Consider the following 16,504-nt stretch of genomic DNA (forward strand, 5'->3'; position numbering starts at 1 on the left):
TTATTACGTGCCTCGATCTGAAGGGATATGATATCATCACAGATTAATATAATTGACGTACGTAGAATGATGTGGTAGGGAGACTGCCTAATTCAAGTTGTTTGAGAAAAAATTAATGGAATGCGCATGCAACTCTAACTGCTCCTTTAATCATCAAGATTCGTGTCGCCTCCATAATGCTACAAATTTATTAATACTACAAAAGCTACCTAATTTCAACATGCCGATTTATACACAATGCGTAAGGCCTGGAGGCGCAAATTCAATTAATATTGTCTGGTGGCACCAAGTCCCACATCGTTTTTTTGTCCCCCTTGCTTTTAGGACAAAAACCCTTTTAATTAATTTGCATGATCACGTCACACAGATTCGTTTCATATGATATGATCTAACCATTTTCAAGCGAAGAAGCACATGACGCCTTGCAAACGAACCAAAAGTAAGGGAGATGAACTTCTGACATTCAATTTTATGATGAGCAAGTAGTGAGAGCGGATTGGATTCGAGGGTCCCCACGTAACCTGGTGAATGGAACTGATGGAACAGGAGGATTTGAATAGTAGTATATTATAATTAGAAGGAAACTGATTTACACGCTGGTTTTTTTTTTTTTACTACGTACAAGTTTTGTACCAGAAGCAATTCTTTTGAGATACTATAAGGTAGTAACGTAAGCACATCTTTCAATAGAGATCCGAATCTTGACTTATCATGTTGTGAGAAACCAATCTTTTTCACTAAATTTAGTCCCTAGGCGTTTTTTTTTTTGTCCAAAAAAATTTAGGTGAACTAAGTCGCGAAAGTTCACTAAAATCAGGACATATCTCTGAGCTTAAAGACAAATCACCTATTAACAAAATTTTCACATCAGTAGCGAAGTGCAAACTTATAACCTTGTGAGTTATGAATCGGCTCATTTCCGACTGGACCAACTCTTGTTGGCCCTATGCACTTTTTTTTTTTAAAACTAAAGCTTAGGTATTTTCTAATTGGAAGTAATCATATTCGATGTACTGTTAGGCACTAAATGTGGACACTCCTCTCAACATAAATTCAAATATTAATTTATCATGTTTTGAGAAACTAGTCTTTTTATTAGACCCAACTCCTTTAGGTCCTACACGCTACAAGTTAAATACGGAGGAGGTTGGATGCTGCTTCCTCCTGATTTAGCAAGCCCAGACAAAACAAGCACCATTAAGCCTCCGCGTACCCTGGGCCCTAGCCAACAAAAAAACAGGCGGGGGCGGTCAGCTGTGGGGCGTCTTCTCTTTACTTTCCCCAGCCCGGAGTAATTTTTTATTCCTATTGTTTTAACATTTTGGCATCCAATACAGTTTTCACATTCACTAAAAAAAATATTTGGATTAAATCAAGATTATGATTTTAAAAGTATTTTTATGATATATAAAATAAATATGTGAAAAAATTTGTCTCATTTTATTAAAAAAAAAAGTTTTTAAAAATTTTTTTACATGTTCCCAAACACCTCCTAAATCCTCAGCTCTTATTCAGTCACTCACCTTAGCCTAGATCACGATTTCCATTATTATTACTCTTATGTCCGAACCACCATCATTACTTGTATCTTAAATGCGTGCGTTAAGATTCTTTAAATTATCCTGCAATATAATTTGTAACTAGATTCGAATCTACATCATTTCAGCAAGAACATTAAACCGATTAACGCTGCACAGTCGAGAAATACGACGACAGATTTGCTGTGAAAGCATTCTTTTAATGGTTGCTATTGAATTGTTTTCTGCTGTAGCCTCCAAAATAAACATCCATCTAGGAAAAAACTGAAAAAAGGGGGGGAAAAATAAATAGATACTAAGCCCCTTCTACCACTATACTAGACTAACTATGGATAACAATTCTAGCAGCAATGTGGGGTATTACCATAACGATGGACAGATACCTAACACAGGGCCTAATTGCACTAGAGGGATCCGACAAGAACTCCAAAATGCTGTAAAAGAAGATTACATTGCTAAGCAGAAGACAAGCAGGCGGGCTATGAGGGATACACAGTAAGTAAAGACTCTCCTCTAGCCTCTTCGACGCTTCTTTCCAGACCTGCCCTCACTTCCTTGCGCCTTTGAGGAACTTGCTGACTTGACCTTAATATCCTCTACCTCTTCGGTTGAGTCACCCGAGTTCTCTTTCTCTGAATCTTTTGCCTTCAATGAACCGGACTTCATCTTTCCACTGCCATTAATATTTGACCGAGCACCACTTTTAGAAGTTTTGCCCTTTGAGGCAGAAACGGTGCTTGTTTCTTGCTTGGACTTTCCTGTCTTCGGAGTTGCTTGCTTAGGCTTCCCAGAAAGTTTTGAGGCACTAACTTCGTCGTCCTTTGATTTGCTCTTTTTGTTGCTAGTATCTGTGTTTTTTGATTTGATAGAAGTCTTGGTCGCAGTTTCCGCAGATTTACTGCTACCACTCTTGGGAGTACTGTCCTTGGATTTTTTAGCAACTTCCTCATCAGACTTGGAAATTTTGGATTTGCTATCAACTTTGCTGCCACCCTTGGACTTGCCGCCAGATTTTGTGGATGCACCCTTCGATTTACCAGATTTGGCTCCACCACTAGAAATCAAGGTTCAAATTCAGATATCATCATTCATCTACAGATCGGAAAGAAATTGATTTATGATAGTCACAAACCTTTTAGAAGAAGAATCCACCTTTGAACGCTGAATTGAGTCACTTGCCTTCCCTTTCTTTTTTGGGGGCCTAATTTTAATACAAGATCAAAGAATGAGAATGAATAAGAAAACACAACTAAAAATGAGCGCGAAAGCATCATGCTTGCCACAAAGCATCCAGAAGAAACATATACAGCCATATTTATAAGACATCTAATTAGCTTATTATCACCATAGAGTAACAAGATATCATAGCAGTGTACAGCAACCACCAGAATTGAAGATACATTGACCATCAAGTTTGTTTTTTTGGCCAACGATCAAGTATAAAAGGAAATGATTTCTGCAGTTTACAGAATCACATCACATACATAGCAGAACATCTTTACTTTTACTTGGGCGGAGGAACATAATATTAATGTAATCTTTTCATATGCAACAGCACATTATCATCAAGATAAGCTCCCACGTAAAATGACTTGTTCTGATAAAGGCCATCAGTTGACTATACACACACACACACACACATGCACACTAAATTGTTAACTCAGTCGACCCTGGTATCTGGCTGCTACCCTCAGACTAGTCAATTAAAGCTATATTGTCAAAATGTAAAATTTGACATTTTCCATCCAGAAACCCAAACAAAATAACCAACCAAATATAGGACGCTGGTCAGTGCACTGACATAAAGAGGTCATCACATCAATACACAGAAGACCAAAAGAAATTACAAAGCTGTAACCAACAAATTTAATAATAAATGATAAAACCAGCAAGACATACGTATTAGGGGAAGCATCAGGACTTGATCGACCACTTCCTTCTTCCTGTTAACAGAAGCAATTCATATCAACTTAGACATTAAAAAGTTTAGACTATATTAGAAAAATAAACACAAAGCAGATACACACCTTATTAGAACCAGGTTCATCTTTAAGAAGCTGCCATGTCTCCTTCTCAAGATTTAATATTTCTTCATCACCATCATCATACATAACCTACAATCATGTCAGAATACAGTGAGCATATACAAGTACACTAGCGAGATTGAAAACTAATTCTTTTGGTAAAAGAATTAAGCCATCAAGATCTTTCCATTGGCAGCCTAGAGACGAAGTCTACTGGTCAATTGGAAATGGATGAAAAAAGGGCATGAAATTTCTAGCCTGGAGAGCTTTCTCTCTCTCCCCCCCCCCCATGTTATCATTTCTTGTTCTTTTCTTTTTTCTTTTTCTTTTTTGGGTTGGGCAGGGGGCAGTGCTGAGAGATGATTACAAATGCCAAATCACCTTGTGCTTCTTTTTGGAAGGATCAAAAGAATCAATAACACCTTTATAATACCTGCAAAAAATTATGGTGTGTTAAAGACGAGGGAAAAACAATTGTACTCCACAATAAACAAAATACGCATCATGAGAATAACAGAATATGCATATGTTTGAACAAGAATGCCTCGGAAAAATGCAGACACTAACTCAATTCAAGGGCCACAGGAGATGATAGATTATACAAAAAAGTTAACAAAACTAACACTCATTACCTATAGAACTCGAAACATACACATAACGTAATGAAAAAAATGGCAAAATAGATGCACAAGATAACATTATTTTAGATTGAAGATCTAAGAAAAGGTGATCTAGTGACCTAGCAAACCCAACTGAGTAATCAGAAAATAAAGATAACAAGCTAATCCAAACCAGCACATACGACTCCATGCTTAACCAAAATTTCCAGTGACAGCATTTAAAACAGCAGGAACTTACGCACGATCATGTGGCCAATAAACTTTAACCCGTGAACCAACAAGAGCTTCACCGCGTTCGATGATATCAGATTCCTGTAAACCAGTTGATCAGACATCAAACTGAGAAGAAACTGAATATTTGAAAATAACAAAGAAAAGCAAAAAATTATAAGCAATAGAACTATGAATATTTGCGTATAATCACTTACAGAAATACTACAGCAATAAATAAAACAGCATAAAACAAATAATACAAGACGATGAAGCACACAGGGAAACACGATACCTATTATTGAAATTTCACATCAACTACACTTTGAAAACAGGCTGCACTAGATTTGACCCAGCTGCAAGCAGCCAGCATGCAGGCCTTGTAAAGAGTATGATTTTTTGAAACTTAGGTGCCATTACAAATGCACATATAGTTAATAACTTAAAAGGAAATAGATGCGTACATTTTCTTTTTCTTTTCCAGGAGTTCGTTTCCTCTTCAAATTTCCCTTAGCAGACTCCTCTAGATGTTCTTCGTCTTTTGTAGATCTTGTCCCCGACTTTGGTGAAGACAACGATTCCTACATAATTAAGGACAATTCCATTAATCATTTCATTAAACAAGGATCATATTGCAACTAGATTGGAGGCTTGTGCAAATGCATGGATAAATTGCACTAATCAGAGCTCATGAATAATGCGGCTTCCAACAACTTTCATAGACATTGACACATGATTGACTAAATAAAAAATCCGAGCAAAGAAACAGGTTCTACATCACTGCCCAAACATACCTTATCCACATCTTTACCGGATTTTGATACAATAGCATCAGCAGTACTTTTTCCACGTGTCCTCTTTTTCCTGTCCTCTGATTGCCTAGCAGAGGATCCCCCACCACTCTTGTCACTTTCATCTACTTTCCTAGCTGAGTGCCTTTTCACATCTGGATCACCTGCAGCCTGACTTCCTTTTTTGGCTGAATCTACCACAGTAGTTTTCTTCCGGTCAGATCTCCCACCAGACATTTTTTTTGCTGACCGTGTGGCAGGCTTCGCTTCAGTATCACTAGTTTCTCCAGACACTTTTTTGGAATCATCCTCAGTGGATTCTGCCCCTCCTTTGGCAGAACCATCTTTCTTTTTTGGCCGTCCAGATTTCTTTGAACGATTTTCCTCAGGAAGGCTCTCAGTAGGTGGAGAAGCAAAAACTTCAGATTCATCCTCAACTGCCTTGGGTGATGAAACATGAACATCAGTCTCTTTGTCATTCTCTGAATGTCCAGCTGACTCAGCAGAATGATCATTTTTAGGTGAGCTCAGAACGTCCTTGCTTTGAGGTTTAGAGTCAGGTGGTTTCTCAGCTTCCTCCTCAATAGCCACAGTTTGACCCTCAGAAGGTTCTGCCTTTGCTGAAGTAGATGTCCTCCCCTTCTTCTCAGAAGCTTGTTCGGGCTTTTGCTCCGTATTGTCAACCTTATCAGCATCCAAACTATTGCGCTCCTCATTACCTGGTTCACTGCCGCCCTTCAATTGATCAGAATGATCAGCACCATCTTGCTTCTTGGTGGATTTGGAATCAGCTAGAGAGTTATCTTCCCCAGGCTGTGCATTGCCATTGCTCATGACTGGCTTAGGAGATTTGTCTTCAACAGGATCAGCTTCTTGAGGAGGCGGAGCTTCTACTGAATCCTCTTTACCCACCTGATCAAATGAAATGAATGCCTTCATGCATTGTGCAACGTATGCAAAGGGATAAAATCCAGAACAAAATAATTATATACCTGAGTTGACTCTTCCAATGGTTCTTTGGCTGATTTGCTCTCATCTGCCTGAAGATGGAAAAACAGTTGAACCAAAATGAACCTTTCACGTCATGAGAAGTATTCCAAGCCAATTAAAAGTTAATTTAAATGAAACCAACAGAAAGCTTACAACCAGTACATACATCATTCTGCTCCGCGCTACCAGGCGTCTCTTGGCATATCGTAGCAAGTACCTTGCTATAATCATCCAGAGAGATACCCAGGGTGCTCACTGCTTGCACTAAGTATGGTTTAAGCTTGGTTGCGCAACTTTCAAGGACTCTCTCCCCCAGCTTTTTAGCTAGTGGAAGAACACCCTGAATCACACAATAGAAATAAATTTCACTTGCAAAATCATCATCCATTAGAAGAATGAGATCACAACATTCTAATACCAACCTCATCCTTCTTCACACTGGCCAAGATTGGAGCAAGTAAGTCCAGAGATATATCTTCACTTTCCTCTATAACAAGGGTCATAATAATCTCCATGGATGAAAAAACACTCTCTGGGTGATGTTCCCTGAAATTTTCAAATAAAGCCATCATGAACACGTTCATGCATTAGAGATACCTCCAGCTGAATTCAGTGATTCTTTTACACAAAGGAAAAATAAGATAAGGAAGAATGCAACCCCACAAGAAACAGAATTCTCGCAAGGTCTATTGGCACAAGACCCCTATTCATCAAGGACAGACGATTAACAATTTAATGATGTAACATATATACTAGTATTTATCATAAACTGAACAAGTTCCCACTCATCTTTGGGCTACTAGCATTGAAAAACTCTAACCACAAAGGAAAAGGCAATACCTGCCTTGTTGCAAGACAGGGTGGCTTGGATGCTTAAAGCATGCCTTATAATCACTACTGCTTTAATTCGAAAGACTTTCAATATGGTTTATGCCCAAAATAAAATGACCAAATGTGCAGTAAACGCCAATATTTCATTATTTAAGAAATATATAAAAACAAAAGGATCATACGCCAAGGGATAACATTAAGTTATCATAAAGAATCAAATGGATCTTAATCCTTCATACAGAACCAACGATGATGCTAAAATCAGAGGACATTCTAAATTTTTTGCATATATCATTACAAGTCATTTCTCTCGCGAATGGGCAGAGCACAATTTAAAAGCAACGCAAAGGCTGTTAGCATGAATCTACTCTATATCATAGGACTCCCCACGATCAAGGTTTTCAGTTGTGACACATTGGACAAAGCATGACGTGAAAAATGCAGTGAAAAAGCACCATGCTACACTAAGACATAATAGTTCTTACCTTACAGCCTTAAAGAAATGCTGAAACATCTCCACAATCAAGGCATCACATTCAAGATCCAGCATTACTACACATGACCTGACCTTCGCAACAGTTTCAACAATTGAGGTCCTCTTTGTATATGACGGGCTTGACTTATCAAGTAGATTTTCAAATGAAGATACAATCAATTGAAAGACCTCCTACAAAAAAAAACAAAAACAAAAAAAAAAAAAAAAAGAAAAAGCATAAGAAAACTTTAACACTGGAATTATTAACAAAATAGTGACAATCCGCAAAATTTGTAATGGAAGAAGCCCATACCTTCATCTGCTCATCATCATAAGGCGCATCTGGAGCTGTAATTCTTGTGATCTCGCTGATGCAAGAAGCAACTGCAACTTTCACATCAACGTCTGAATGCTTTAGTAATTTGTCAGCAACCAATGCTTTCAATGATGGAGAGAGTGCATTTTGCATCGACTTGGTAGGGGACTGCTCAACCCTTGATAGGAAATTTTCAACTCGCTATAATAGAAAAGAAGTAGGATTGTGTCAGACGTGAATCATGCTCACCTTTAAAGGAAGCACAAATTTGAAGTATATTTTTTGACAAATGCATATCCTCCATCAAAGATTATTAACTTCACCACTACAATTTTAATTTTAATTTTCAAGATGCAAATGACAAAGAACCCAACTTCAGATACTTGACAGATTTCACAATCTGCTAAGCTAAGAACAGTTGCTAATTAATATGGAAATTCAAAAAATGCATTTCTTACACGCAAATTAGTGATGCATAGGATTGATTTTTATTACCTGCCAGATAATCTACAAAGACATATTTGACCAAACGAGGATTATTAAAGATTGAAGGGAATGTAACAAATAATCTTCCCCATATTTATGTTTGAGATATTTTCTCTTTTGGCTTAATTATGTAACATTTGAATGCCCAAAAAACAAAAACTATTGAACATTTAATGTGACGTGACGGTATAGATTAGGGATTTGTCACTTCTTCAGACATATTTATGGAAATGGATCCCAATTACACACTATTATTTTAGATGGGGCACCACAACGTTAATCCTTATTAGTCTTCCGCCATCTCAAGTTTCCAAAACCTTAGGTTAGAATTTGCAGCAACAACGGGACTGGCATCTGAAATCATTTGTATTTTCTTAAGCAGGCAATAATTAAAGGTTATGAAAATTACAACTCATCCGATATACTAAAACATAATATAGGAATATTGAAAAACAACGTTACCAACATGAATCCCCATTCACATCTATTTAACCTTTTGGAAGAATGGCCAAAATACGATTGTATCGAAGAACATTTCAGCTAACTTAATATATGCCATAAATGGTCTCACAAGGTAGTAAACGCCAGGGAAAAAGGCTGTGAAATAAGTTCGTATTATTCCGCCAGGAACTAGTGTTTGCTACCAAAGTCACATTAGAATGCCATTACAAAACAAATTCGGCAGCTAGCCTACGACTGCAGGGCTCCGCTTGACTTACTCGTATATTATAAACGAGTGCTAAGAAGGTACAACCCAAGATAAACAATTTAGTTTCCCTGGAAAACTAACAATAGGGCGAGAATAAGCATGGTAGCCGCATGCAGTGAGGGAATGGATCAACAAAATCAACAGCGTCGAAAAACAAGCTTCAATAACGCCAAATACTATAGACCCCAGGCCTCGATAAGCCAAGAGCACAATAGAACTGGAACAACTCCACAAAACACAAGTAGAAGTTGATGCGGGGGGAGGGCAGACACTGGGGGAATGGAATTGAAGATAAAAATTCAAAAATGAGGAAAACCATGCTTACATCAAGAAGGGGGAGGAGCTCATCAACAGAAGACGGAGGATCCAGTAGCTTGTTTCCAGCTTCGAGAAGCTGCTCTTCGAGCTCCTTGTCAGCGGACGTCATTGGTGTTGTGTGCGAGTCTCTTCCTCTAGATCTTCGACAAACCTCCGGTAATTTCCGTGGGTTCACTCCATTGAAGCCCTAGAAACGCACGAATCGAAGACAGAGGCAGTGGATTCAAGACCAGTGAGGAAAAGGGTGAATTTCTCAGCGAAAAATAAAAAAGATTAGGGTTTTTTATTTTCTTCCTCTGAGAGGAGACAGGGGAGGGGGAGAGAGAAAGAGAAAGTAAAGTGAGAATTTCGGGAAAAAATTTTGAGGATGAAAGTCCCTTGTGCAAATTACTGCAATATATATACTAAAGGAATTAAATTTTTTCTACTTTTGCTGTCCTTCTTTCCCAGGCAATTTCTTTCGAGCGCTTTTAAAAGAGAATCGAGCGGAACTCCGCTCGGACTTCGCGGGTTCGTGAATTCGAGTTAAATTTGGGGCCTCGAATCCGCTTTTTGGATCTTCTTGCTCCACGGGCCCGCGTGGCTTTCATTTCACCCGGCGTCCTTTCTCGCCCATACATAATGCATCTTTAAATCCACATGGTAAGAAATTTCTTTTATTTCCATGACAGTTATTTCCATTTTTGGCATGAAAATAAACGGCGTAATTAATACTGTTGGATTTTTCGGACGCGTAATAATTGTTAATTAATTATTATTAGATATATTAGCTTATATGTGACGGTGTGGTTCAAAATTATCCGGCACGTACATGATTCGGGCGGAAAGGCGCGTTAGGTCCCTCTACGTAAGGCAATATTAAATGGTTTTATGTCCTTGTCCCTTAAAAAAAGGAAAAATGGTTGGATTTGGACGATTTTATTTTATTTTTCCCATTGAGATGTTGCATTTCTGGAAGGATATATAATTGGATTTCTAGGGCAACATGAACATGTACCTGTACATGTTTTTCATGGATACTTTGCATGGTATGGTACTTCCTTTGCACGACAAGGTCATGATATATATTAATGGAAAATAATATGAGTTGATTTTTTTTCATGCCAAATATGGTTAATGCATTCCTTTCACGTAAAATATATCTTTCTCTTGAAAATTATGGGCATTCTTTGCGTATTTAAATCAAGCCCTTTAGTTAGTAAGTGATAACGACGACAATAAATTAGAATCTTATTACAATGCATTTAACGCCGTAATAATGTGGTTCCGATTATTGTGCATGATACAAAATACAAACGATAAGCGAATCACTTGTCGGATCTGTGCCTTTCTTTGTGATCTATGTTTTTTTTTTTTTTTTAGTTGCAAGATCTGTGGCATCAAACATGTTGTGGATCACACTACGGTTTTATATTTTGTTAACTCTTAATGAATTTAAAGACATAGTCGAGTGGAATCTGATTAGTGAATCTGGTTTAAAGGACACAACTATTCAATCTAGGATTCTCGAATAATTTAATTTGGTTTGCTACCACCAATCTGACAATTTCTACAACTATCAATAATCTTTAATATAAGAACCAATTCATATTTAACTTGGTTCTAAATATAAGATCCCGATTATCGTATTTATTTATTTTTCTCGAAGTAGTAATTTTATTAGTTGTACATGTTAAATATTTCATCAGGCGGTAATTTTAACTAATACATATCATTTTCAATAGTATCTTAGAAAAGACAAAGCATATTTATTACCAATAACTAACTTATATTAATTATAAGTACCATTATTACAATGATTACTTTGGAAAAAAATAGATAATATAAGAGACAAAATGGATTAAGGTTTTATATTTAGAATCAAAATAAAAATTAAATAAATTTTTATATTAAGGACTGAAGATAGTATTATTTAGGTGGAAAGATTACGCCATAGTCATTTTTTAATATGTTTTAAAAACTACGTGACAAGGTATAATTCTATGCGGTCTGTGTGCAATGGACTTGTATACTATGCACCCATGAACTAGTCTGTGGGTTGCGTATTCACACGTAATCCGAACCAGGCATGTTCGATTGGGTGCATTTTTTTAATACATTTTCTTATATGTCTACAGATATTGATAAAGCCAGTATTTAACGCTCTTAAGTAATATCCATGAGTATTCACTTTAATTTATATTAAAATATAAACCACTGATATTAACATAAATATAATGCAAAGTCTATGATAAGACCCCCTCACGAGCTCAGCACGCTAGTCTGTTTTTTTTCCCCTATTGCATGCAACATGCTAAATTATCTTCTTCCTTTTTTATGCATACTCCTCCTCTTCTAAATATAAAACTCTTACATAAGCATCTTATATTTAGGAGCAGAGGAGTATATTATTTTGAGACTACCCTATTTAATGCATTGTTTGAAATAAACATGAACATATTTCTTACTGGAGATTCAAACATTGACTCATCATGTTACAAGGCATTAATCATTTCTGTTGAATCCAATCTCATTAATTGATTGCAGTGTACTAAATTATAGTTTGTTGAAATGATCGAACATTTGGAAAAAGCTGCATTACGTTATCGCTATGAGTATTCATTCAAATAAAAAAATGGTAAGGCTGGTCAAAAAAAAAACAAAGGGTAAGAATTGGGGTGGGCTCCAGCGTATTAATATGATTGGTGTTCATATCACTACATCATATGTGCCATTATGAATCACTCTGCTGGTGCATGTATCAGTTTTCCGAAAAACGTGACACATGTAATTGGTTGACTAGCCCACATAGCAAGCTCCTTAATATCTCTCGCCAAAATGATCAGAGGGTGTTTTCTATTGCATTTTCTAGACTCTAGTCTAAACCAATAGAACAAAAAAGGACAAGACTAAAAGGGTGTTTGGATTCTTTTATAAGTGTTTTTTAAAAGTATTTTTTTCTGTAAATCGAGAGAAATTCTTTTACATATTTATTTCGTATACTGTAAGATTACTTTTAAAACCATGGTTTAGTTTTTATCCAAACACCCCATAAATCGAGATGGCCCCTTGGATCAGACCAGGTTTTAAGTAGTCCAACACCGTTACTTTCCTCCACTTTGATTCGAATGCACCGAAAACTATAATACTATCTCTTATCCTAATTATAAGAACCAGTTGACTAATTTGAGAATATTAAGAAAGTAAACTGAGTTAATTATTTGTCCTAAATAGATGTTGTATTTCCTAAAACATCCTTACTAATCAAGTGTATTGACTAAAACTCTTATTATTAGAAGGGTTACTCTGGAAAAAAAATGTATAAATATTAGAGACAAAATAGATTCGGGTCTTATATTTAAAATCAAAATAAAAGTCAAACAGGATCTTATATTAAAGATCGGAGGTAGTATGATATAAGCAAAATCTCTTGAATATAGACTCGTAGTGTAATTTGATCGATCCATCTGTGAGTGCCTTGATGTTGCTCATTTAGTAAATCACTAATTGACAATTTGACTTGGATCACAATTTTCTCCTTTATCCCTTGTTTCAGAGCAGTAGCTGTAATTTGCCTTCACTGCGATTTGTTCTCTCTCTTCTGGATATTCGCTCTCAAAGTTTCAGGCTTTTTTTTTTTTTGGTCCAAAAAGTTTCAGGCTTTGATCAGTCTAATTTCTGCTGCTCGGAGTCTGCATGGTGCTTTCTTTCTCTTTTCCTTTTCATTTTTATTTTCCTTTTGGTCGAGCAAACCAATCTCCCGACCTAATAGACCAAGCACATACTTAGTTCGTGTTAGGTTTGACCCAATCTAGACTAGAATTTGGGTGCAAAGTTCAGCATCTGGTCTTTTAAGAAAACCTGAACTAACTCAGTTATTGTCTTTCAATACTCATTTTAAAAAATATTTGTATAGAAATCAAATTATAATTTTAAAAGTGATTTTACGATATACAAAATAAATACTACCTCCGGTCCTAATTATAAGACCCAGTTGACTTATTTGAGGAGATTAAGGAAGTAAGTTAAGTTAGTTATTTGTAATAAATAAGTATTGTCATTCCTAAAATATCCTTGCTAATTAAGTGTATTGGCTAGAACTATCATTATTAGAAGGATTATCTTGGAAAAAAATACATAAATATGAGAGACAAAATGGATTGGGATCTTATAATTAGGACCAAACAAAAAGTCAAATAGAGTCTTATATTAAGGACCGGAGGTAGTACCTGATAGGAGTTGTCTTGATTTGCGTGAAAATATTTTTTAAAAGCACACACTGAACAAACTAAACACCCTCTTAAAATTCCCCCCTTCTAGTGAAATACCCCACAAATATTATTTTGTGATCACATATATATACTATTCATTCGTTTTTTATGAGATCTAAATTTTTTAATTCCCTGTCTCTTTTTATGAGATTTTTTTTACGTTGTTTAGTATTAAATGCATTGTTCTCAAATTTATGCTTAATTATTTTTTTCTTCATTTGTACTTATTATTAGTATTGTTATTGTTATTATTATTAGTTCTTATTGATCCACTTATAAATAAGGATGTATTTGGAAAAATATATTTTTCACATATTTATTATTTTTTATTAATTTTAACAATTCTTTAAGTCACACAATTCAGTTATTTAGTTTTGTAATAAGAGATAGAGAGAGCATTTTCCAGTGCACCGATTTTCAATGAACATAAATTTTGAATGCATTAAAGTTGTTGTGTATAACACGTGATAACTGGCCTTTTTTTTTTTTTTTTTAATACCCCTCGACAGACGCACTCGCATGTGATAGTTCTTGACTTTTAATTTTCCAACCAGAATAGTTCTCGACTTTCTTAACATTATCCTTCCACTGGAAATGCAAGAATCTTTCAAAATCGAAAATATGCTACTCCTCCGGTCTTTATTATAAGACTTAATTTGACTTTTTATTTGATCCTAATTATGAGACCCAATCCATTTTGTCTCTTATATTTATGCATTTTTTTCCAAGATAATCCTTCTAATAATGATAGTTTTAACCAATATACTTAATTAGCAAGGATATTTTATGAATGACAACACTTATTTATTATAAATAACCAACTTAACTTACTTCCTTAATCTCTTCAAATAAGTCAATTGGGTCTTATAATTAAGACCGGAGGAGTAATTTCCTACAAGTGTCCTGCTTAGCTTCCCTTTACTTTCACATTTGAATTAACTTATTTCAAATGATCTTACATTATACGAAACAAATACATGATAATAATGTCCGGCAAAACACAACTCTTTTAAAGATAATTGTAAAATTCACCAAATAAGCACTGCATCCGCTTCCGTTGATCTTAGCCACACTTGAAAGAAGGCAACAAAAAAAAATCACGCTTTAAAATAAAACTATCTGTTATCAAACATGCTCAGTGTCTTATACAAAATAAGTAAATTCCTGTTCACCGTAAAAAATAGGTAAATTATTAAGATATTTGTGTTGGCCTTTTGGTTGACACAAAAACGTCTGATGCGTGGAGATAATAATATTTTTCATGTGAGTCATATATATGTGTAAAAAAATTTCTGTATTTAAATCACTATAAAGGCAAAAAAAAATGCCATTTTGCCCGCGACTTCCGAAACCCAACAAGCATAAATTTTTAGCGTTACAATAAAAAAAAAGAAGTCAGCGGCTAGTCTTCCTGGCTTGGGGGTACCTCCAGACAAATATTAATATTTTTTATTCTAGATACTGTCTTCTTTCTACGTCGCTGATTTAAGGTTATTAATCTCATAACCACTGTTTATGTATTAAAAATACCTAATCAGATAAGTCCGTTTGATACTGAGTATTAAAAATAAGAGATAGGAATAATGATTGCAATTGAAAAAATATTAAAAATTATTTATTATAAATAATTACTTGTTATATGGGATTAAGTAAACCTGTGAAAGTAGGATTAGAGAATACCACTTTCCCTATAATATTCTCTGATCCCATATATATCGGTTTTTCTAATCTTATATAACAAGTAATTTTTCATGTTAAACACTATTTTCTCAATTTTAATTCCATCTCAATTTCTTATTTCTAATGTTTCGTGCCAAATGATACCATAGAGTGTTGAACTCTTATTAATGTTTTCTGTTGGCGTTTTAGGGTATGTTTGGATTGACGTTGGGCAAAACTGACTTCTAACTCAACTGACTTTTATAACTGAAGTTAGAGTAAAAGTCAGTTAGAGTATGTTTGGATAGGTGCTTTTGAAAAATCAGTTAAAAAAGCTAAAAGTTGTTTGGATGATGAATGAAAAAGTTAGTTTAGTTGTAAAATGACTAAAAAGGGCATGAACTTTATTAAATAGTAGTTTTTAATTTTTTATGTTTTTAATGTGATAATAGGTTAAAAACATAAAAATTATTATGATAAAATATAAATAGTTTAATTGTGAATTATGAAATAAAAATATTTGTTATGAAGAAAAAGTTGAAAACATTGTAGATAATTAATTAAATATACATAATAGACAAACATGAATATAAATTAAAATTTATTTGGTCTAAATAAAAACTTATTATGCTAACGAAGGAGATGAGGCAGAGAGAAAAATGTGAGGGTAAATCTGGGATGCTCATTTTTAGTAATCACCGTTTGAACTACAGTTTGAAAAGTTAGATTTTTCTCCGTTGAGTCTAACTGAGGTTGAAAGCTAGAAGTTGGTTGGAAAAGTTAGCCCAGCCAAACAACAGTTTTGGTCCAACTCAGTTTGCAACCTCAGTTTCACAGATTTCAAGGCACAACTACAGTTTGGAACTGCAATCCAAACATACCCTTAGTTGACTTCGCCTTAGAGAAGACAAAACAAACGAAGAAAAAAGGCACACCGAGAAAGAGATAAAGCGGGGACAATTAAGACTGACGCAGAAAAGTGCAAAAAAATGTGCAATCACGCACAATAAAGTTAAAAAAGGGGAGGGCAGATCTGCAATTTTGGTTTTTGCACAGTGCAGGAGAAAAGCGCGCGGCATCCGAAAAAAGCTTAGGTGTGTCTTAGCCCGCTTATGATGCGGTCCTTTGAAATTGAATTTGATACCCTTGATATTAACGTTGGCTGTTGACAAGAAATGAGAGGAATTATTTTTAAATAAAAAATAAAATTAATATGATATGAAAAAATGTATTGTTCATCGTATCTCATTTATAAAATGACTCTCCGTCTTGATAAAGGAATACTTG

At 35.2% G+C, this 16,504-nt stretch overlaps 1 protein-coding gene across 1 annotated transcript; it reads right to left on the reverse strand.

The window, feature by feature from the left end:
* Positions 1-1,717: 1,717 nt before the first annotated feature.
* LOC114738750 (microtubule-associated protein futsch) lies at positions 1,718-9,684 on the reverse strand. The gene is made up of 14 exons (XM_028926817.1): positions 9,316-9,684; positions 7,793-7,996; positions 7,490-7,671; positions 6,596-6,719; positions 6,340-6,513; positions 6,176-6,223; positions 5,187-6,095; positions 4,857-4,973; positions 4,421-4,494; positions 3,944-3,995; positions 3,566-3,652; positions 3,438-3,481; positions 2,671-2,739; positions 1,718-2,592 (listed from the first exon to the last, which is right to left on the reverse strand). Exons 1-14 carry the CDS (start codon positions 9,415-9,417, stop codon positions 2,052-2,054), a joined length of 2,727 nt encoding a protein of 908 aa, XP_028782650.1. The 5' UTR covers positions 9,418-9,684; the 3' UTR covers positions 1,718-2,051.
* Positions 9,685-16,504: the final 6,820 nt, after the last annotated feature.

This window comes from Neltuma alba, unplaced genomic scaffold, assembly GCF_004799145.2.
Source record: "Neltuma alba isolate B1F8T4 unplaced genomic scaffold, ASM479914v2 tig00013680_pilon, whole genome shotgun sequence".
Taxonomy (NCBI): domain Eukaryota; kingdom Viridiplantae; phylum Streptophyta; class Magnoliopsida; order Fabales; family Fabaceae; genus Neltuma; species Neltuma alba.

Coding starts and splice junctions, on each gene's coding strand:
- LOC114738750 (XM_028926817.1), bottom strand. CDS start 9,417: ATGACGTCCGCTGACAAGGAGCTCGAAGAGCAGCTTCTCGAAGCTGGA. Junction 6,720..7,489: donor CATTTCTTTAAGGCTGTAAG/GTAAGAACTATT, acceptor TGAAAATTTCAG/GGAACATCACCCAGAGAGTG. Junction 2,593..2,670: donor GTGGATTCTTCTTCTAAAAG/GTTTGTGACTAT, acceptor CTTGATTTCTAG/TGGTGGAGCCAAATCTGGTA.